Source organism: Dicentrarchus labrax, unplaced genomic scaffold, assembly GCF_905237075.1.
Source record: "Dicentrarchus labrax unplaced genomic scaffold, dlabrax2021, whole genome shotgun sequence".
Lineage (NCBI taxonomy): Eukaryota > Metazoa > Chordata > Actinopteri > Moronidae > Dicentrarchus > Dicentrarchus labrax.
In genome coordinates, this window is record NW_026136702.1 from 17,052,509 (window position 1) to 17,075,688 (window position 23,180).

The 23,180-nt window shown below is 42.1% G+C and overlaps 2 protein-coding genes across 27 annotated transcripts in view; one reads left to right on the forward strand and one right to left on the reverse strand.

Annotated features, from left to right (window-relative positions):
• ccdc88ab (coiled-coil domain containing 88Ab) overlaps positions 1 to 15,366 on the forward strand; it is a 69,118-nt gene extending 53,752 nt beyond the window's left edge. The window contains exons 24-38 of one of the 7 annotated variants that reach the window (XM_051379428.1): positions 177 to 454; positions 825 to 968; positions 1,075 to 1,261; positions 1,475 to 1,620; positions 1,790 to 1,882; positions 2,213 to 2,415; positions 2,858 to 2,905; positions 4,967 to 5,044; positions 6,688 to 6,912; positions 7,163 to 7,216; positions 8,952 to 9,041; positions 9,689 to 9,954; positions 10,728 to 11,181; positions 12,951 to 13,055; positions 13,785 to 15,366. In XM_051379428.1, coding sequence (XP_051235388.1) covers positions 177 to 454; positions 825 to 968; positions 1,075 to 1,261; positions 1,475 to 1,620; positions 1,790 to 1,882; positions 2,213 to 2,415; positions 2,858 to 2,905; positions 4,967 to 5,044; positions 6,688 to 6,912; positions 7,163 to 7,216; positions 8,952 to 9,041; positions 9,689 to 9,954; positions 10,728 to 11,181; positions 12,951 to 13,006 — 2,322 coding nt within the window. In that variant the 3' untranslated portion in view covers positions 13,007 to 13,055; positions 13,785 to 15,366. Of the gene's footprint in view, positions 1 to 176; positions 455 to 824; positions 969 to 1,074; positions 1,262 to 1,474; positions 1,621 to 1,789; positions 1,883 to 2,212; positions 2,416 to 2,857; positions 2,906 to 4,966; positions 5,045 to 6,687; positions 6,913 to 7,162; positions 7,217 to 8,180; positions 8,268 to 8,951; positions 9,042 to 9,688; positions 9,955 to 10,727 lie in introns of all 7 variants that reach the window. The other 6 variants (XM_051379437.1, XM_051379420.1, XM_051379388.1 and 3 more) reach the window with 6 other exon arrangements.
• Positions 15,367 to 16,603: 1,237 nt separating this feature from the next.
• The window catches only part of LOC127351673 (calcium/calmodulin-dependent protein kinase type II subunit gamma), a 70,996-nt gene continuing 64,419 nt past the window's right edge, over positions 16,604 to 23,180 (reverse strand). For all 20 annotated transcript variants that reach the window (XM_051379597.1, XM_051379528.1, XM_051379618.1 and 17 more), the window contains 2 exons: positions 22,298 to 22,549; positions 16,604 to 21,344 (listed from right to left, as the gene is read on the reverse strand). In XM_051379597.1, the coding sequence (XP_051235557.1) occupies positions 22,317 to 22,549 (233 nt within the window). In that variant the 3' untranslated portion in view covers positions 16,604 to 21,344; positions 22,298 to 22,316. The remainder of the gene's footprint in view (positions 21,345 to 22,297; positions 22,550 to 23,180) is intronic.

A 23,180-nucleotide genomic window follows, 5' to 3' on the forward strand; every position in this document is an offset into this window, starting at 1 on the left:
TTTAATTTGAGGAACTCCGTACTCCCCATCATTTAATAGGTGTAGATGGACAACAAAATGTTAATGGGAGAATCTGTATTCTTTAACTGCTCCTTTTGTCTCTCATGTTTTCTTTTCCTATTCTACACTCCCATCACACCATCCCTCTTGTCACTTGTCACATCCCTCTCCTTCAGGTGGAAAACTCCACTCTGAGTTCACAGAGCGCAGCCCTCATGGCCCAGAACGCCCAGCTGCAGACCCAGCAGAGCAGCGTGGAAGGAGAGCGCGAGGGAGCTCTGAAGGAGAAAGAGGAGCTAAGGGCCACCTATGAGCTGCTCCTCCGTGATCACGAGAAGCTGGCGGCGCTCCACGAGAGGCAGGCAGTCGAGTATGAAGCCTTGATCGGAAAACACGGGGGCCTGAAGTCCTCCCACAAGAGCCTGGAGCAGCAGCACAGGGACCTGGAGGACAAGTGAGACTGGGGGTTTAGGAACATGGGATGGGCGCATGCTGAAATCATGGCTTCATACACTACTTTGATCTTTTCCTGTCTCATGATGGTAATACTGAACAGTCATAAAATCAGCCGTGCTGAGTAACCAGAGTAGACCCCTTGGGATAATGACTCATGTGGTGTGTCCAGGGCTTAAGTGCTTTGTATTCCTTTCTGTCTGAACTTTTGTATTACTTCATGTAACTCACTGAACAGTTTGTAATGTTTGTGTGTGTGTGTGTGTGTGTGTGTGTGTGTGTGTGTGTGTGTGTGTGTGTGTGTGTGTGTGTGTGTGTGTGTGTGTGTGTGTGTGTGTGTGTGTGTGTGTGTGTATTTTTAATGCGTGCAGGTACAAGCAGCTCCTGCAGAGGAAGGGGGAGCTGGAAGAGCTGGAGAAAAATCTGAAGGAGCAGCAGGAAAAAATGGTGCTGGAGAACCAATCGCATCAAGCCACAGCTGACCAATGCAAGCTACTCAAAGAGGAAAATGATAGGTCAGCTCAACCTGTTTCAATAGTATACTTATGAAAATGGAAGTGATTCGACCTTTTTTACTTGTACGTGTCTGTATATTGAGGAGTCCATCTGTTCCCTCCTCAGACTGAATACTACCTATCGTCAGCTGGTGAAGGACAACGACAATCTCCAGGTGGACCATAAGAATGTAAAGAGCCAGCTGAACAATGCCAAGCTGGACCAGACCAAGCTGGAGGCTGAATTCTCTAAACTGAAGGAGCAGTACCAGCAGCTGGACATCACCTCTACCAAGCTCACCAACCAGTGTGAGGTGAGGAGACCCACTCTTTTCTTCTCTGTATTTGGGGGTTTCCCATTATGCGCCACTTTTAAAGCCAGCTGTCTTTTTAATATGTGATTTTCGTAGAGACAACTTCTTAAGCCAGCTGTGTTGTGGGATGGTTTATCTCTTTTAATGTATCATATTTATTGTTTGGAAAGGTGGCTTAGCATCTCTTTAATATATCTCTGTGCGTTTGTTTAGTTGTTGAGCCAGCTGAAAGGAAACCTGGAGGAGGAGAATCGTCACCTGTTGGACCAGATCCAGACTCTGATGCTGCAGAATCGCACGCTGCTGGAGCAGACCATGGAAAGCAAGGACCTGTTCCACGTAGAGCAAAGACAATACATGTAAACCCCTGATTTGCTTTATTTAAAACAGCAAAAGTTTTGTCTGAATTGGTCCTCGTCCGCAATTATTTTGATATTCCTTCACACAAATCGGTTACATTTATACCTGGATGGATTTTTTATGAATTGTCTGTCTTACTGGATCATCTCTCATGTCTACACCCATCAGAGATAAGCTGAATGAGCTGAGGAGACAGAAGGAGAAGCTGGAGGAGAAGATCATGGACCAGTACAAGTTCTACGACCCCTCACCTCCTCGCAGGTAAAAAGGAACATCCTCTAGTTACATGAGTTAAATAATATTGAGGCCGGGGAATGGTAGACACTCACACTGCAGCCTCAAGAAGGGATGCATCAAATATTTATGTTCTGCAGAGCTCTAAACAGCTGTATACTGCATCATCTCGAGTGTCTATGGGAAGATTTGGAGGCTGAAATAAACCTTTAAAATGCAGTACACATAAAACACTATTGAAATCTGTCCAGACTTCATATTCGTTTGGGGCAGTATGTATTGACTTTATATCTTGTTAACTTTTCTCCTTGTGTTCCTGATGGGTCTGTGTGTCTCACTCTTGTCTCTCATTTGTAGGCGCGGCAACTGGATCACTTTGAAGATGAAGAAGTTGATCAAGCCGAAGAGCCGGGAGAGGATGCGCTCTCTCACGCTGACTCCCTCTCGTTCAGAGTACGGCGACGGGTTCCTAACCTTTCCCCAGGACAGCCAGGACAGCTCGTCCATCGGCTCTGGCTCCAACTCGCTGGATGACACACTTACACAAAAGAGGAGCAGCAGTGAGTACAAAAGAAACACGTGCATATTTATACACACAGAGATAAAGACCCAAGAATCCAGTGTGCACAGTTTCAACCACAACCGAAGGAAGGTGCTTAAGATAAATGAGACCCATTCCCTGTACAAACATACTTACCAACAACATACAGTAAATAAAGAAGCTATGAGCAAACAACTGTCCAAACTTGGACTCAACTGTACATGCAAGAAAAGCCAAATAGTTACTGGTTCCATCTGATGCTGAATACTCTTTCACAGACACATTATCATTCACTTACCTACCTACAAATTCACAAAACACTTCTGCTTGGTGTGGTTGTGTGGGGGTGTGTGGGGGTGTGTGTAGGTGTAGGTTAACGTGATTGTGTGCTGGCTGAGCGGTTGAATGCGTCTTTCTTCCCCTAACTGCTCCTTGATTTCTCTCTCTCTCTCTCCGTGAAGGGAGGAGAGGGCAGCAGTCCCATGCCCAAGGGCAGGGTTCCACCAATGGTATGCTGCGGATGGGGAGGGTGGGCGGGGTTTGTGACCCGACTGTCACAGCTCTCAGGGCATGTTTTCGTGAGTCCATTGTCTGTGTCACTCAGCTGTCCTAGAGGTTACGGTTGAGCTGCGCAGCACCACAAGGTTGACTCTGAACCTCGGACCTGGTTCGAAAAGTAGATACATTTCCTGTATTTGAAAGAACAGAAGAAGCGCTTGATTTCTGTAACCTGATTTATGGTACCAGAGTTATATATCACCATTAGACACTTTAGTCCTGAAAACAAATTTTTAAAGGGGAACTCCATAGATTTAAGACATTTAAGTCTGGCTGCATATGTAAAGGTTTTTGTGGCTTCAGAGGGAGCTGCATGAAATCTGATAAATTACCTCAAGTGATGTCACTTAAGGCTGTGTTGGTTAGGGCTGAAGTCTTTTAGAGAGTTAGAAAGAAAGGAGCTTGCCAGTCATCTGGAGCCAGCTTCTCATTTCTGCTGGAGGCTAGCAGCTTTAGCCGCTACTAACATAACACACCTGCATCTCCAGCTGAACTGTCATTGGTCGATTTGCATCGTGGTTAATGTAGGCCAGGTTTTGATGAATAAAAAACACAGTATTCCTGGTTCTGCTGCATCGATACATCGTGAGTTAAAGGAGTACTCTTTCAACAGTGTTCAGGTGGCAAGCTGAATCAAGCGCATCTCATGTGGTTCAAATATTGGAAAATACTTCAGGTATATTTTGTCTCGGGTCCAGTTCACTCTTAACTTCTCCCCCAACAGGGTCTATGGCTCATTAGCTCTCAGTTACAGTCCTGTCAACCTGCTGATCTGTGCAGTTCACCTGTATATAACAAAGAAACACCCTCTAACGTAGCACCCGAGCTATTAAAAGGTGCAATGCATTGTGGTAATGCAAGATGTGTCAAAATCAATGGTTGTCTGGATTTGGTAGAATAAATAAGGTTTGTTTGCTTCCAGATTATCGTAAAATGAAAATATATGTATTGTGTAAAATCCAGAGGCTATAGCCAGTGTAATAGTATAAGCGAGTCAGTATATTTTTCACACCAGTGGGTAAAACACAGCAATGTTTGAGTAACAAGCATTAATACTATATACATTTTATTTTTTCAATTTAAAGCAGTTGAACAAACTGTTGATAAAGAAGCCTTTATGAATCATGTAGTAAAACATAAATTACAACAAATGGATACATATGAATAACACTGTAGTTACAGTAAACATTAAAACATGTACCAAAGACTTTACATCGTCAAACATGCAATACTAAAGTTTCATATCTTTGAAAACACTGCAGTCCTCTCTGATGCTGTTAACCTGCCCTTTGACCTTTTCACTCTCCTGATTGCACCCTTTAATATTCTTCATCCTCTGTGTTTCATGTAGCTGTGGTAACGTGTTGACAGTGTTGTTGTGTACAGTATGTAATGCAGAATTCAATACTCATGACCATTAACGTCAGGTGTGTGTGTGTGTGTGTGTGTGTGTGTGTGTGTGTGTGTGTGTGTGTGTGTGTGTGTGTGTGCGTGTGTGTGTGTGTGTATTTGCATAACGTGTTCACATTTTTGTATTCGTTTGCATAATGTGTTTTTGTACAGAAGTCTGCCCTTAACATTATTATTCAGGTTTTAAAGAAATCTGTGGGAGGCATTTCAGTCCATCCAAAAAGCATGTTAACAAGTGTTGCATTTGAACATAAGAAATGTGATTTTAAATATAAAAAAAGGGTGTATATTTCTACAGATTGTAATACCTTACACTTGATGATAAATCAAATAGGTTTTGTAATAATATAATCCATCCCTTCTAAGTCATTTAATGTGTCTATTGCATTGTTGTCTGTTATCCAGTTGAGTGTCCAGGGACTCAGCTCTCTCTCTGCATCTCTCCCCTGGCTCTCTTTGTGAAAACGTTAACCACATCCCTCTGTTCTGCCCTCCTTTTTTTCTTTTGTTTTCTTTCCCTCCACCCCCCCTCGGGCTTGTTCTGTCGCTCTCTCTCCGCTGTCTGTCTGTCTATCTGTCTGTCTCTGGCTGCGCTCTGACAGCTATAAAAAGGTTGCCTTTCATGAGGAACAGATCCAAGGACAAAGACAAGGCCAAGGCCATCTACCGCCGCTCCATGTGTAAGACCTCCGTTAGCCGCCACGCTAGCCTTCCTCCGCCTCCTCTCCCTCTCATCGTCACACTAGGAGAAAAACAGAAGGAGCAGTCACTGATGTCAGGGTGGCTGCAGTGTGGGGGTGTGACATGACAGTGACAGTGACAGTATTGCAGTTTCAGGTTTCAGTCCCAACTCTTAAACCGACTCAGGCCTGCAGTCATTAATTTGTGATTGTTTTCCATTTAATATATATGAGTTAGTATTTCAGTGCTAATGTTATTTGGTATGTTTTTAGAGATGTCTGCATAAGATTTATCAAAGATTTGATTTTAAAATCTCTCACACAGTCACCCTACCCCCATGCTGCGTCTGGTGACATCAGTGACATGTCCTTTTATAATTCTTTCCTTGTAACCCCCACCTCGCCGTCACCGACTCGGCCTGCGTCTGCCGCCTCCACTTCCCACTACCCATAGAGTATCTACACTTACCTTTTATCAGCTTTCACCATTGTAGTGTCACTTTGTTCTCACTATTAGCAGATTAATGAATAACACAAACCTCACTAACTTTGTCTTAACGCAAGGATTTACAAATGAAAATAAATGAATGTATAAACAAATTAGGACTAACCTCCACAAAACATCCTGATGCAAAAACTGAGGATTCTATAGATCTGTCTCTTGTAGTGTGATGCCGTTTGACTTCCATCTCTTTTAGTTCTGAGTGTCATCTATCAAAGCTTATCTTTCAGTTTAGTTACTATGGGAGTCAGTATGCAACGGGCAACTTATCGGGCAGCTTTGTCATGTGCTCTGTGGTTTCATTTTGTTTGTGTATCGGGAATGAAAGGCTCTATGTGTGCGTTTGTGTGTGAGAGAGTGGGAGAGACTGTTGCCTTTCATGCGCCTGTGGTGTGTTTGCTCGCATCTTTGATTACAGCATGACCAAAAAAAAGCCTCACCGCCAATCACACTCACCATGGAGGACTTGAAATGGAGCCTTTACACTCTCTCTCTCTCTCTCTCTCTCTCTCTCTCTCTCTCTCTCTCTCTCTCTCTCTCTCTCTCTCTCTCTCTCTCTCGTCCTCTGTCAGCGTGCTGCATTTCAGATCTTATTCTGCTGACATGGACTTGCCTCGTTCTGATTGTGACTCTGATCTTTTGTGTACAGCACCGCCGCTGCTGCTGATGGAGCAGCTCTGCATGCGCTCATGCGTCTCTACCGTTGCATACAGCTCAGTAAACAAAGTGCATAAAGACAGCGGCCTCTTAGTTTGGTGTATCACTTGTCCCCAAAACATATCTACCTGAGGCGGACCGGGTTAGAGGACAGGATGACGAACCATGCAGCTGCCATCTTTATGCACATTTTTTTTTTTTTTTTTATAATATTGTGCCGCTGTGCCTTTAATACCAAAACACTAGATCTGTTTGTATTCTACAAGATTAATTTATTATCAAATTTTGAGATAAATTCTCAATTGAATTATCTTTCAATAAGAAAAAATTGAAAACCACTTAAAGCAACCAATAGCATACAAATTAAAAAAAAAAATTTCAAAATTTTTAAATCTGGGCCATGACTTGAGGTAAGATAAGATGTGATAAAATGTCTAATTTTTATAATTTTCCTGTCCTCATTTACATCCCCTCGTCCATTCAGCAATGAATGACTTGCTGCAGACCATGGCGATAGCGGGCGGTCCCGGGGCTCAGTGGGCGAGCAGCATCGAGAACCTAGATGGCGTCGAGGCTGGAGAGGGCAGAGGCAGGCGCAGCGGGCAGCGCATGAAGGAGCTTGCCTTTTCCACCAACGCCATTGACTGTGCTGCCCTCACCCTGCCCACTGCAGGGCACAGCAGGGCCAAGCTCCGGCTTCAGGTCAAAGGTCAGGATGTTCGTTTTTTTTTTTGTGAGGGGGAAAAACAGGCACAATGACTTTATATCTGACACCACGTCACATTTTCGTGTATAAGGTGGATCTGCAGATATGTTTGGCGTTTATTTTGCCCTTTGTGAATGTCCATATTCAGTAGACTGGACTCATTTGAGTTAGGATTCAAATGAAGGTGGTGAAATATAGTCAGATTAGAGTGAAAAAAACAGCTGTAGCATCACTCTCTTCTGTGTCTCAACAGATAATGCTTCCTGTGAGGATGTCGCCGGCTCCTTAGATGACCCTAAGAGTCAAGGTAAGACTCGACGTGACATCAGCCTCAAATTGTAGACGTGTCAAGTGAAAAGAAACCGGATGGGTAATTGCAGCGTCCTCTCTGCACCAGTCGGGAAACTGAAGGCCTTTCAAGCAAGAAATGAGAAAAGGACTGAATAGCCCCCCAAAAAAAGCAGGTCATGTCCTCAGCAGTTCCACTGCTAATCTTTGGGCTGCCTTGCTGCACTTCGATTAAGCCTGATCTACAGTTGGAAAAGCAATTTTAGTGGAGAGCAAAAAAAGAGAGAGAGAGAGAGAGATCAGCCTCCATTCAAAGTAGGATTGACTTTAATTCAGGCTTTAGGACGTTATCCAGGGCAGTTAATCTGCGACCAAACTATTCATCAGTTCTGTGCCACTCTAATGTAGATGACCCAGTTGTTAAACAGCCACCAAACTACTGACACACATTCCTAGCACTTAAGATGAGTCTACACCCTGTCGCCATCAGTTTGTTGTTGTTAAAATACCAGACTCAATACTTACTACTTGGCATCCAAATACTGTATGTAACCTATAGTCCCAACAGGTCAGTAAACTGCTTCCCCAGGACACTGGCATAGCATTGGTGCACAACTTGGATCCTACTTAGCTGATGAGTTCCCAGAATGCACTCATAAAATCCAATACACTGTTGTGAGACCCATTTCCCAGTACCTCTCTGTAATGACTGGAGGAAATGGACATCCACTCTCGCCCACACAGCGCACATTGCTTATAATGGATCAGCCAGAACGTCATATACCAAAGATGTTATTGATTTTTCAAGAAACTTTTATTGCTCCCACAACATTTCCTTTTTTTATGTTTCTACCTGTGTGTCGAACCATTAAGAGGTATTGAACTTTGCTTGTTTTGCACTGTGGGCAGCAGTAATGAGTAGCGTAATGTCATGTGTCAGAACCAGGGTGTGTTGAGTTGTGTATATGTGTGTGTTTTATCAGGCCTGCAGGTGTATAGCAGTGCTCTGGCTCTGTGTCCTTCTCCTGTTGAGCTGAGCGTTGCATGCAGAGTGCCCTGTAACATTTGTAGTAAGTGACCACTACTCGGCACTGAATCCTAGAACCATCCTGGTTTCCTAGACATAATAAGAACTGATGATTAGTGATGTAATTGTTCATTTTAAATTCTAATTCGGTGTCACCCGTGTCCTGCAAACCAGTTGGAAATGATTTCACGGTCCCTGGTTTCCAGCTGGGACTGTCCCTACACAGTCAAGAGCAAGGTCACATTGTCACCACTCCTTTCCTCTCTTATTCTTCCTTCTCAATTCCTCCTCCTCAATTTCACACAAAGGCCTCCCACTTCTTCCTTTTATTACTACTTTACCCGCTTACTCCGTCGTCCTCTGTTATTCAGTATTGTCTCAGTTCTCCTTTTTCTCTAAGATGGGGCCGTCCCTGGATTTAGATGTCCCTGCCCTCTCTGTCAGTAGTTGCTTTGTTTTTTGACTGGACATATTGTGGCTGCAGCCTGGCACCGAGCCACCCTTCCTGTCCCTCTGCCTGGCATGTGCCATCTGCTGCCCCAGCAGGAAATGTTCTGTCAAACTGTCAATGTGCACCTTTGTGTTACTCTTTGTGTTAGTGCATGTCTGTGTGGTTACATGTTAAGTGTGTATATATATCCTAACTGTGTGTGTGTGTGTGTGTGTGTGTGTGTGTGTGTGTGTTTTTGTGTGTGTGCGTGTGTCTTCCTTCTTGTCCCTTACCCAGCCTCCAGACCCTCCAGTCTCCATAGCAACAGGACCATCAGTAGTAATAGTAACAATAACTCCCACCTCACTTCTCCTCTGGAGGTTAAAGGTATGCTCCTCCTTCCCTTAGCCCCCCCTTCCCTTCTACTTCTCCTCTCAACTAACCCCTCTTGCCTTCCTCCTCTGCTCCATTTCTGTACTCAAACCTACTTCATTGTGTCCTCCTGTGAAAACTGGAAAGTTGAAGCTTTTTTTCCCGTCTTGTTCAGAATCAATATATTAGGATGATTCGATTCCCTTTAAGAGAGTCTGAGGTACACTTAGTTTTTTATGTTTTACTGACATTGGAGATTAATGTAGCAAATCCAAATTGGTTGCACTTTTACTGCACCGTGGAACAAAAATGTTAAATCATCAAATATATTAAATATTCAGGTACGTATAGATTTAATTTTCATCACACCCCTCAAGTCTTCCTCTTTTCTCTCGTTTTCAAGTAATTTAGTGATGGATGGACACGGTTATAAATAAAGTACTTGAACATTTCAGTTATGAAGGATTGATAAGCTGAAATCTCACATAGCAAAAGCAAATAACAAAATAGTATATTACAGTATTTTGTAGTAAATGTAGCTTTTAAATGACCTGATTTACTATATATTGTGATAATGTAGGCATTGTAGAAGGATGGATGGATGGATGGATGGATGGATAGCTTATTATTACATGTTCTAATCCCTGCCTCCCCTCCCACAGGCACGTTGAACGGCAGCCTCAGCAGGCCTCACAGCGAGAGCAGCGGCGAGTTCAGCCTGAGTTTGGACCAGGAAGTGTGGTCTAGCAGCGGCAGCAGCCCCGTCCAGCAGCCCACCTCCTCTCGCTCCTCCCACCAGAGCCCCCTGCAGCTGCGCAGGTCCCTTGACCCGTCCACCGCCGCAGGCATCCCCGGCCAGACCCAGATCAGGAGCAGCGAGGTGCTTTCCCTGCAGCAGTTCCTGGATGAGGGTATTGATCCCGCAGAGGTGAGGCCACTAGCTTCTGGTTTGTTTTGTTTTTTCGACTAAAACCTGCAGATGAAGCACATCAGGCTGTGCCTCAGAGGCAGAGCGGGTCGTCCACTAATCGGAAGGTTGTTGGTTCGATCCCCGGCTCCTCCTGTCACATGTCGAAGTATCCTTGAGCAAGATACTGAACCCCGAATGTGTGAAACGTGTATGAATGCGTTCGCTTCTGTTTGATGGGTTTTGCCATCACAGAGTAAACGTGTGTGAAAGGGCGAATGTAAAAGAACTCTGAGTGGTCGGAAGACTAGAAAGGCGCTATAGAAGTACAGGTCCATTTACCATTTACCATCAGGCTTTAATGGAAATGAGAATATTTCCCCAGTTATAACCATGCTGGATTGCAATCATATGAGGGATCAATGTAGAGCTGGAACTAAAGATTATTTTCATCAGCAATTAATCTGCTGATTATTTTCTCTATTTTTAGTTTTTTTCCAAAAAGAGCGTAAGTATTCACATTATAATTTTCAGAGCCAATGGTGACGTCTTCAAATTGGTTGTTTTGTCTGACAGTTTAACAGTTTGAAACCCAACTTATACCAACTTTTAAAGTAGCATGAAGATTCAATTTCTGTCAAGCTATTTGAATCGATTTTCAAGACTCAAGTAAACACGACGAGCACAAAGATTTTTGACGTAAACATTTAGAATCATAAATTTTGATAAAACTACCTTTTAATGTTAAAGAATTATACTGTACTTGATACTGTTTGTCTGCTCTGTCTCTGCAGTCTGGCAGTCAGGAAAACCTCACTGTAGACTCTCCTCGCCTCTCCACTTCTTCCGAGCATGTGCAGAAAGAACGCACTTCCACAAAGGGCCGGGGCATTTTGCGCTCCGCCAGTGGGAAAGCGGCCCCGGTCAGCTCTGATCGCCCGCCTAGATCCGCTGGACAGCCGGGTCGCCCGACCCTGCGTAAGGCGGAGAGCACCCGTGTGAGGGGCTCCGTCCCGCTCCGCTCCAGCCTGTCCTCGCAGGGCAAAGCCACATCCGTCTCCGAACGCCTGGACTCTTCCTCTTCCACGCTGCCCCGGGCCAGCAGCGTCATCTCCACCGCCGAGGGCACCACGCGGCGCACCAGCATCCACGACCTGCTCTCAAAGGACAACCGGCAGCCCGTGTCGGTCGACGTTGCTCCTCCCGTCGCATCCACCAAGGCTGGGATACGCTCCCAGCCTACACCCAGTGAGTACCACCCAAACAGCACCAACCTAAAGGCACCCCTTACCACCACCACCCTGCCCAAGTCACTCAGCTTACCTTGCCATAGCTTGGAAGATCCTGACCTCTCCACCCTCGAGTCGTTCCTCGGCCCTTCCTTCACTGTAGAGTCTGTGTTCATGGACTCAATCTTTAGTGAGTCAGCGAGCAAAAACCTACCCTTCCTGTCTTTAAACCCCACACTAGTCAGCAACATCAGCGGGCCTCCTGTTACAAATAAAACGCACCCTCCTCCTATCCCGACCCACATTTCCACCCAAAACCAGGCCCCTCACAGCCAATCAAACGGCCAGACAAGCCCAGCCAGTCTGAAAGAGAATAACGAGGGCGTTGATCCCAATCGTGTGAATAATTCGGACCAGTCACTGAGCCCGGAGGAGAACCAGTCTCTGTGGTATGAGTATGGGTGTGTGTGAAAGACGGAGAGGCTCTGGCTTGCTGATCTTTTCTGCCAGACGTGACTTAAAGAGGGGAGAAAAACGGGATGAATGCCAAATCCTCCTCCTCTGCATGTATTTATCAGAGCACTATCTATCCCTGTGTGGTGTATTTGTTTCATTCTTTTCTGTTTGCCATGGTGCCGATCGGTGAAACGCTGTTGTTTTTTGTTTTTTGTTTATTTTTCTGTTCTTTTCTCTGAGGTGGGACTTTGATGAATGTTCTTCCGTCCAGCAGCCTTTTACCATTATTATTGTTTCCTCATCAAATCTGTTTCACTGGCTAACATTATACTATTATCTGCAATGTGGGGTTTATGCATCACAGGCTTAATATTTCTGTTTATAGCTTGAATCGTAAATTAGCAGCGAGTAGAAATGTTTGAGATTCATCGGTCACCAGGATCCATTAAAAAAAGCATTAATTGTGGGACAGATCTCGTAGCAGCAATTTCTTAATTACAAATCCAAATTAAAAAGGTTTAATGTATCAGATAATAGATTCACTTTCCACTCTCTGTGTATTTTGATGTTTCAGTGTATGGGGGAGTTTTCACTGCTTTTAACTCAGTTGCATCATCCACTAAATTGCACGGCTTTGTTCTGTCGGACCTGAAACACTCATTTTGATTGCTGTGATCAAAATGGTCATCATGTTTATCTTTATCCATTATTTTTATGGTGTGTACTGTTTGTTTTTGTACATTTGACACCTTTTCTGTGTTTTCTTTTCTGTATATTAACTGGGGGATTTGCTCTGGTGGGTCTTAACAGACCTCTTGGGCTGGTGACAAAATGATGAAGCTTCATTCCTAAAACGATCTGAGGGGAAGGTGCAGTTGGTTAAGTGAAAGTTGACAGTGAAGGTAGTGGAGGATGATAGCCCTTGATGGAGTTAGTAAAACAGGAAGTAGTAAGTTGAGAATAGTTTTCAGTGGTCAGACTGTTTTGTGAATGAAGCCAACATCATTCCTTTTGGTATCTGGAAACTTTTATTTACTCACCCTGACGCACCATAACTTGAAAGTGGATAATATTTGATTAAGTAATTTAGACTGATAAGATCTTGTACAGATTGTTGTAATCATTAAGTTATAATCAAAGACGAGCACTGCTTTATGTGCCAATACTAACAGTACTGTCTGCCTCTAGATCCTTATTTATTTCTGCTTTTATACTTGCTGTTTTGAAGTTGCTTAATTGTATTTATCCTAATCTACAGCATATGCAGGTATAAAGTAAATGAAAATTGTCACTGACTACAGATGTAACATAAACATTGCCTTTGTCCTACAGATGTGGAGGGCAGAAAGTCTAAAAGCAGGAGCGGGGAGCCGCAGCAAAGCTGCTAAACCCCGCCCCACCACCCTCGTCTGTCTGCTACCATGCTGTGAGCGCGTGGTGAGTGAGTGCTGCTCGAGCGGGAGGAATAGGGATTGGGGTGGGGTTGGGGGGTTCGGTCTTGTCTCCATGGGAACCTAAAACATGGTGTAACAGATGTCGTCCATCCTGTCGTGCACTTGCTTCCCCTGCTTCTGTAAGCCTCCTACCCCCTTCCTCACTGTACTGTTTGTTGCCCCACCGTCCCTGTGGTGCCAAACGCCTGTTCAGAGTCTGATGGGACCCTGGTTTGCATGGCATATGGGCCGTTTTACCGCTTTGCTCTCAGTGGACGAACATGTTGCCTGTTTGTGTCCCCAAATCACCCAACAAGAGGAGTTCTACAACTCCGGCGCCTCAGCGTATCCCTCCTCCATGATGCTTCTTGTGTTGTTGGTTAAGGTGACTGCTGAGTGTTTCCCGCTGGTGGACAAAAAATAGGCCCTTTTGCTGTTTTCAGGATGCTTGTAGTTGCTGCATGGCTTCAGTGTAGCGCTGAAATCCTTCCCCCTTCTTGTTCCCTTGACAATGCATGTAAATCCAGGCTGGCTGCTTCCTTCGGTCTTCCCTTATATATCACTGTCTACTGAAACAGTTTCTGACTTTTAACTGTCTTTTTTCTCTCTTTTTCTATTTTCTGTGTTGTGTTCTCTTTTTGTTTCTTTCAACTTTGCCTCTTTATTTTCTAATCTGTCTCCTTCTCTTTCTTTTCTTGCTCTTTCCACTCCTCTTTGCTTGCCTGGGACTCAGAGAGAAAGGTGGCCTTGGAGCTGTGTGTCTGAAGCCTAGTAGAGTTAATCTGCTGAGACCGTCTACAGTGAGAAAAGATTGTATATCCCAGTTTCCTTTTTCTTCCCTTTTTTTTGTTTCAAACCCAGGACACTTCAGTAGAGAAAAGTGGCTTCCTTCTCTGTTTTGTTTTTCTTCCTTGAATCAAGGAAAACAGAAAAATATTAGAAAATGTTGCTGTGACAGTTTTTTTTTTTTATATAAAGACTAAAGCTGTGGCAGATTGCACTGCCATGTTTCCTTCAGTGTGACGGACTGCTAGATGTGCACTAGTCTCTACAGGCTAAAATTAAAGTGCCAATGTTCACACGACAGCCAAAAGGGAGATCTCAAATCAGACTGATGACACCATTTTGGTTCTTTTGTGCAACTTTAAAGTCAGCCGGACCTTCTTCTGCCCAACGCCATGATCAAAAAAAAGTCTTTTTGTAAATGGGCAGCATGCACAAGCAAAGACGACATTCAGGCTCGAACAAAACATTTTTCAAAGCATGTCGGCACCAAACATTTCCAACTCAACCTGCTATCAGACTGAAGAATCACAATCTGCATGGAGCAATCAATCAGCCAATCACCCCACTTCCTTTTATCCAATCAAAGAGGGAGGACAGAGTTCAGTGGGGATTTTTCTTGCCAGGATGCCAAATGGACTTGGACATGAGCCATGACAGCTGTGTGATTGGCGTCTGGTGCGTGCCAATCGTGAGTGAAGGTTGTGTTATCTGAGAGTGAGAGACTAATCATGGGAGTGTTCCAGGTCACCTATATGAAGGTTGGCAGCCCCCCCCTTCCCCCCGAAACAAAGCCTACACACTGTTCTTATCTTAAAAAATATATCATCGTTGATCTCATTTATTGCTTCCCATCCTCCTCTGAAATGGAAAATAACAGTAAAAGCACAGTTCATTAACATCATACCATCACAGTTTTGTGTATGTATGTTCTGAGAAGGCACTCAGTAAGGAACTGTTTATAAATATGACTTGAGTATAGGTGACCTGTAATCTGCCCAGTGCATACAGAACATGTGCAGATTTCTGTTGCTGTGTTGAACATGATGGTGATGATGAGACCCATTGTTTTCTTCCTTTTCCACTTTTACATAAATCCATTTGATGTAATTAAAATTCATCAAGACTACAAGTGTTTGTGTTTTATGCAAAGATGCGGTTCTTCTTTCACAGAGTCTGCCTTGTTGAATTGCCATGTTTTCTACAGTAGCCCAGAATGGTCAAACAACACACTGGCTCTAGATATGGCCTTTAGCATTTTTTCGCAGCCAGTGTAGTTTCTGCTACACGTTTGGAAGACGAGTGGTATTCAGTTAGTGACAATCAGCAATTTCACTGTTAAATGCCACAAAATCCTACACACTGGTTCTTTAAGAGGTCTTTCTAATATTCTGGTCCCCTCCTGTATGAAAATGGACAAACATCCTATTTAAAGTGGAGTACTTTGGGTACTCCACCACTTTAGCATTGCACTCTATAACATTATCAGACTTACAATGAGCCGGTTCTTTAAATAAAATGATCAAAATCTATGTAGCAGAACCAGAGATATCGTCTTTTTTTATTCCATGCATTGTTCTTGTCCAAACATGGTGCCTACATTACCCACAATGCAACTTGACCATTGACAGGTCCATCAGAGATTCAGGTGTATTATTCTTGTAGTGGCTAATGATGCCTCAAGCAGAGAGGAGCAGCAGGCTACCTCACTGGTGGGACGATATCGCCATGAATCAGAGGTATGGAGACACTCACCTCAGCTGAAGCTCAAAGGATAGGTTCACATTTTTTGTGAATAAGACTGTATTAAAACAACAGTCACATATCCATATTAACTGTTGTTGCTTGTTGAAAGATCCCTTCCTAACATGCTTCTCACCGAGATGTAGGACAAATGCCACAGTTACAGCCTTTTTAGTACAGTATAAACAGGAGGAATGCAAAACTTGTTTCAGTGTACATATATTCACCTGATTATTGTTTCAAGACTTGGCTTGATAAATTGTGAACCTATCCTTTAATTAAATTTACACCTAAATGCTAACTGCATGTTTGAAAGGATGTTCGTGCCCCAGCTCAGCCTTATGTTGATTTGTTTGGTTGTTGGCACTCTCTAGAGGTGACTGTCAGTACTGTTAACACAGATGTGAATGGACCTGTCATAGTGTAAGAGGGGACGACCTTCCTTAAAAACAATGAACATTTTCAAATATTTAATTTATTTCAACAATCTAGCCCCCAAAAACTGACCTAAGAATATTTTTTAGGTACTTTTAATAGCACATGTAGAACAAATGTAAAATCATCAAAGCATGTTAATGCAATTAATGGTATTTCAACATCTAAAACATGTAACATAGCTAATTTGTTAATTACACATTTCTTGTCATTATTTATTTAAACGGATATCTAAGCATATTTAGCTATTTAAAGGCTGTACATTGTATATAATACCTCTGTAAGTTGATTTAATTACCACCCAGCCTTATACACAGCTGCAGGTTATCTGTATGATAGATCGATAGAAAGATAGATACTTTATCTATACTTCATCCCCAAGGTGTGTTATGTTGTCTTTGTGCCGTACCCGTATATAAACAGCTGTAATCATTAACCACAGTACTGATATTTAGATAACTGCATACACCACACAAGCATTTGTAACAACATGAGAAACAGACACAGATATTGAAATGCTTTTTTTATTTTTTATTAAATACTTTAATTTTCCAATAATAACAAAGAACAACCATCCAAACAAACACGTGATAGTTTTTAATGTATGTTTATTAACTGTATGGTCATGCAAAAATCCAGCATCCAATTGAAACTCGGAGTATAGACACATTTAGCCCCTTTTTAGTATAAGGTTACAATGCAATAAATTTACTTACATACAAGCTGAGGCTTTTGCTATTCTTTTATGCATTTTAATGTGAGATAACTCAGATGGAGCCATTTCATAACCTTGAGGATGCAAGTAACATAGATTTCCATTTCTTTATCAAGTAAACAGTGAAAAATTACCAGAAAGTAGACATGCATATTTCTTCCATTTGTAAAACTGCATATATAGTGTTGCTGTTTGTGGTTTTAATTATCCTTTTTCAACATTTGTTGAAAGCATTTCAAGGATTTTTTTTCTTCCCCTCACTTAAGTCAGGTACTGTTTTAATTAATATATATTAGACATGTGCACTAGTATTTTGGCAAATGTCGAATATATGAATTTTATTTGATTTTCACACATTTGCATTTTTTAAACCAAAAATGTTAAAGCAAAACAGACACCAAGCTACTTCAACTACTGTGAATGATATTTTCTCTTGTAGGTCGTTGGTGCATTCAGCCCAAGGTTATTCTGTGTGAAGTTAAATTTATATTTGGTCACATATCCTATGTACAGCAGTGAGACTTAAAGGTCGATAACCCTGTCATGTTAAAAGCACTCTGTTGGATCTCAGTGACACTTCAGCTGAACAGGGAGGTCACTGTAGTACTTCTATGGAAGCAAATACAGCCCAAATCATTTTCATTTTATATGCAAATGAACACTGACATATAATTACTGTGGAATATAGTTTGTTAAATTCAAATACCACAAATATTTCACTACTTATTGAAGGCATGTATCTGAATTTAAGTGGTTTAAATTGACCTCTTTGTAATTTCCAGTTGCTATTTGTATCTGGTGCAATTTTAAATTTTGATTTACAGAATGTTTATTCAGGTTCAGTATTGAGGAAGTTTTCAGTGTAAAATATTTAAATGCAGTGATTTCTGTGGCATTTAAATCTTAACATTAAATACTGTGAAATAATTACATTTCATAATTAGATTATTTGCGTCAGTGAATCTATGACCTTTCTTTGCCTCCATACACTACCCAATGAGACAATGGCCTCATCTGTGATCCGGAGTTCAGAACCTGTGCAGAAATATTTGCCTTTTTGCATCATGTCTGGTGTTAAACAGTACAGGGAGCCTCTAGTTCCTTCTACTTCCTTCCATGCAGATAGTTTGGATTACACTTAGTTACACTGAAATGCAACAGAAACGCCTGTGTTACTCCCAACAGTTGTTCTACCAATAAAATGTATACAGTTAAGTCTGTGGATGATTCAGGGAGTAAACAGGACACGGTTTCTGGAGAGAGATGTTGCTGTTGAATTTTGTGGTGTTTGTGTCTTTTTTCAATGCATCAAAAACCAGACGAATAAAACCAAAACTATCTGCATGGCCAGATGGAAAAATCAGGGCAAGTGAGAAAGTGGTTTTTTTTGTGTGTGTTTGTTTTTTAAGACGCTTTATTGCATACATCTCTGAAAGACTAAATATGACTGAATAAGTACAAAGAAATAATGAATATCAGCTGAAGTTACTGAGATGCATGAGAGGGAAAAAATTCTCAAAAGCAGGGTCATCGAAAGAGTTTAACTTTATAACAGTAGTTCCCAACCTGTGGTCACAAGTAGGTGCTGCCTTATTTTAAGGTCATAAAGGTTGAGAATCCCTGTTCTACAACTAACAATTTAAAAAAAGGTCATTGTGAGTGGGCTAACTGCACCAGCTGCCTATTCTTTAGACCCAATAGATTCAGAATTGACAGATTTCTACTCATAACAGGAAAAGCAAAGTGTAACTAACAACATCAATGATGTTCCATTAAGCACCCCAGAAAGCAAGCACAGGGATGCAGCCTGTATTAATGCCATCGTTTATACCTTTTGCTTTTCCTGCTACATGTCCAAATGTCTGCTGTTAACGTCTATTTCGGCTTCATATCAAAAACGCAAATTTCAGCTTGATCCAACTGTTCAAACACTCAAACTGAGTGTTCAGCAGCTTCAGATCAGTTCCCCTCCTTTTGGATAACCTGTAACGTTTAACTGCATTTCACTCGTCTAAGCATCCCCATGACTGTGTGGAAATATGCACACGATGAAATAAAAGCATCTCGTCAGATCGGTGGCATCAACAGACAACTGGGCCAGAGCCCACAGCACAAACAGAACTACTTAGAGCCATATAAAACATCACATCATAGATTCAGTACTGGTTTTACAACGTGTCGTCGTCATGGTGCAAAAAGTGTGGAGGGTGGGGAGGGACACAGTTTTCATGGTATGTCAGATATGTAACAGCACTCAGAAAGAAGCACAGACGGCTGATACAGTAGGTTGGGTCTCACATATGATTCACAACATGTTTTTTTTATTTTTTATTATCCGCTCAACTGTGTCAGTGTACGTACAAAGACACGGTATGTGATAGTTTGAAGCATCGTTGTGGTTTCAGCTTTTAGGCAACAGCCTAAGTAGAGCGCGATTTAACTATGGAGCAGCGTAGCACAGACACGGGACAGACTCACCCCTCCGTTGGTACAAAGACACACAAAGTTTCTACAATAGTGGAACAAAACAGTGCTGCAAAGCTCAGCCACTGCTATGGAGTTATGTTTTGTCCTCTTTAAAGGGAGAATCTTTGATCTCATGTGCTTATATGATCTTGTGAATTCCAATGTAATTACCCACAGGAGTGTATTAAGTGTTTTTGTCTCAAGATTTCAGCATCCAGTGTGTGTGTGTGTGTATTAATCAGTGTGCGAGGGGACGACAGGGACAGTAAAAAAGGTTTGTGGCAGTCCCAGCCTCCCTTCATTTTAACCAGCAGTTTTTATAGTTCTGGCTAAAACTGATAAAAATATCAACATCAAAACACTAACAACTACAACGTTTACAACAGAACCTGTTAGGGACCAAACCATTGATTGCCATCAGCAAAAGGTCCCACAGCCCTCGAGCCAGCATAGCCCTCTACCCATAATGCCTTTGTTTTGTCCAATCTCGCCTGCAATCCCTTTTTCAGCATGCTTTTTATAGTGCCGGGACTTTACACAGAAGTACAGCAAGCCAAGACGGACAACATACATATTTTTTGAAGAACACAATCAAGACACAGGCGTAAGGGTGACATCATCATCATCATTATCATCATCATCATCACCACACGGGATGGTGCTACTAAGACGGTAATGGGGCTGGTTAGCGAAGATCACAAGAGTAACAGATGTGGAGAGGATAAGTGGCAGGAATGATGGAAGTAGTGCGGTAGAGGTAGGGTGGAGGGGAAGGATTTTGGCGAGCATAACCTGAAGTTGCAGAAAGGTTCACTTCCTCAGAAGAGCGAACGCAACAGCATCGAGTCTTAAGTGTCTGTGCAAAAACAGTACAGGCCAGTAGATAGTTCAATTAATTCATGCTTCACATCAAAAATACACAAAAACTGTTTAAAGAAAACTTAAAAAGTTGGCGTGAGAGTGTGTCCGTGCTTTCAGAATAGGTAGTTCAGAGACGTGAGGAGCTTTAGACTGATGGCGCCTCCTAGTGTTCGACTCCAAATAGACAGATGGAGGCCTTCTGCAACTTCAGGATGAGCTGGCCTGGACGTTGTGTCTAAAGCTCAAGAGAAGCTCAGCCCATAAAAGCTAGAGCACAGGGACCATGAGTGTGTGTGAGTGTGCGTGTGTTTACTTGTATTTACACCTCGGACCTCAAAGCTGAAAAACAAAACAAAAAACCCCACTCTCATGCTTAACTCCCCTCCCTACACCCTGAAAGTAAACCGTGTTCCCCTTTTCGCCTATATAAATATCTAATTATACACAATTTTATTAAATAAAATCCACCTTTTGATTAAAAATGATCCTTTTTTAAACACAAAATACTTTAAAATACATCATTTAAGAGATAAAAACCAACAGCTTAATAACACATAATACAAAAAGACAAAATAAAAATAAAGGTCCCTTCAATAACGTATCAATGCCTAAACCCCTTTAAAACATTGTGTACAGATGCTCAAACCTGACACATAAAATAGGTGTTAAATTCTGATATTAAGCAAATATTAGTTGCTCTCGTTCCCATAAACCCCACCCAAATATACCTGTTAACTTTAAACCAAACAGAACTTTTATTAAAGTAGACTTTCTGCTGCTCTCTCAACACAAAACAAAGAAGAAATCACATTTTTCCACACACTATACTCGCCGCCCCAGTCCTATTCACTATGTGTGTTAAGTGTACATGTTTTTCTGTTGTTACATATATATATATATTTGAACATGTTAATACTTTTCCAGACAGCAGACAAAACAAAGATAGGGAAATAAAGGCCATGGGAGAAAAAGGACCAGGACAGCATCACCCCTGTGTCGCCACTAGAAGCATGCACCATCTGCAAGAAAGGGGCTGACAAAAGCCGGGCCCCGACCTCATCTAGCTAGGGTTAGACTGGATTGGTGTTGGTTGGTGTGGTCGGTCATTCAGTCAAGCTTTTGAAATATGCTTTTTTGTTTGTTTGTTTGTTTATTTTTTTATTTATAATGTATTTTCCCCACTTTTGTGTTTTGTACAACTTTCCAAGCAGCCTCTTCCCGGCCAGGATCCAGGCACCAATCCGACCACGGAGAATAAATGCTCCAAACAGCTTTAGAGTTCAGGCAAAGCTGCAGAAGGAAGGATACAACGATTAGTGTGCAAACTGTCTTTAAGAAGGAGTGTACCTAAATTAGAAAAGAAAAATTCTCACAATGCCCCTGTGGTATATAGGCATGCTGAAAATTGCTCATTTGATAAATGTCACCTGTTCATAGGGAAGGGTTTTTTGTGAGCTCTGGCGTAATCAATGCCACCAAACTGTTATAAAGAAAGTTGTTCCGCTTTCCAGTTTCAGTCCCAAAAATGTCATATAAGAATAATTTCACATCACAGAGCTGCAGGCACTGCTTTGGGAAAAATCAGCAGACAAAATCATAACAAATGGAGCAGTGTCAGTAGTTGTATTGGATGTGCTGTGCTTAGCTTAGCATAAAGACTGTAAGCAGGGGGAAACAGTAGCCTGGCTCTGTCTGTTCCAAAACACACCTCTAAATCTCACTAATTAACACTGAATGTTGTTGGTACGTGTAAGAACAACAAAGCTGCAACTATTTCTTGAAGAGAGAACTGGCAGCGGTGACTTCCTGCAGTCCTGTAAGCACAGTTTCTGTCCGTGTACTGATTAAACATGCTTGTAGGCGTGTTTTTTCACCTGACAGAGCCAGGCGAGCTCCATATTAAACACACAGACGTGAGAGTGACACTGAGCTCCTTATCTAACTCTTGGGAAGAAAGCAAGAAGAAGTGTGTTGCAAAATAAATTCCATAAATAAATTAAAGGGAACAGTATATAACCATCAGTATGTTTGTCTTTTACAACCCTAAATCCTTCAATTTCTTAATTAATCTTAACTTAGATTTCAAATGATGTGAAGCTAGTAAAATCATGATGTTTGTCTATTCATTACATGCTACCTGCACTGTAAAAACCCTCAGTCGACCATAATCATTTTATGCATCCAGCATAAAACTTTTACTGCACCCTTCGGACCGTCATAATAGTGAGGCGTTATCACCTTACCTGGGCCTGCGTACTCAGCTCACTGCAGGGGTGCAGCCGGTGCTCCTGAGCAGTGGAAGTGCACATTGAGCCATTTGGCATCGCGGCGATGCCACACACGGGTCTCCTCCGACTGGCAGGAGCGTGGTCGGCCCTGGCTGTCAATGTACTGCGTCAGGCGGATGTAGGCGATGCAGGCGGCATCCTCGCCGATCAGATGGACGTGGGGATTGAGGATGGTGGTGTGTACTGGCTTGCTGTTTTTACTCAGCACTGTGGGGATGGAAATGTGCAGTTAAGCTGTTTGTAAATGGATTGGTCAGGTTTCAGTGAGTAGCAAAGGAACCAAATTTGAAAACATTAAGCATATTACAGCTGCCATAGGCAAAACATGTTGGCAGCTTCAAATGACCTGAGGAGCAAATGGTTAGATAACTTAGAGGTGAGTGATTTTATAAATGGATCATGTCACACTGACTTTAATAAATGGTAATTTCATAGATGTCTCACATATCATTTTGTACGACATTAGTTATGTTTGGAAACTCTTGAATCTCAACTTGAACCTTAAAGTTCTATTGAGGTGGAGAAGTATATTCTGCCCCATCCCATCCCTTTGAACAAGTTACGATAGTTGAAGTCATTTTTTTTAAGCAAAGATGCCCAAAATTCTCAAAATGTGAATATCTGCTGTTTTTCTTAGTCTTCTATAATATTAAACTCAATAATGCAAATAATCGTTAATTGCAGTCCCACACAGAGGGGTAAAAAGATAAAATCTTTTTGTCTTTTATCTGGATGATCTGCTTGGTCACTTTTCAGTTTCACACATAGTAAATTATTGTAGACAGAGAAATCTACATGCCTAAAAACATAATTTAAAGTTACCCGGTGCAGTTTAGAG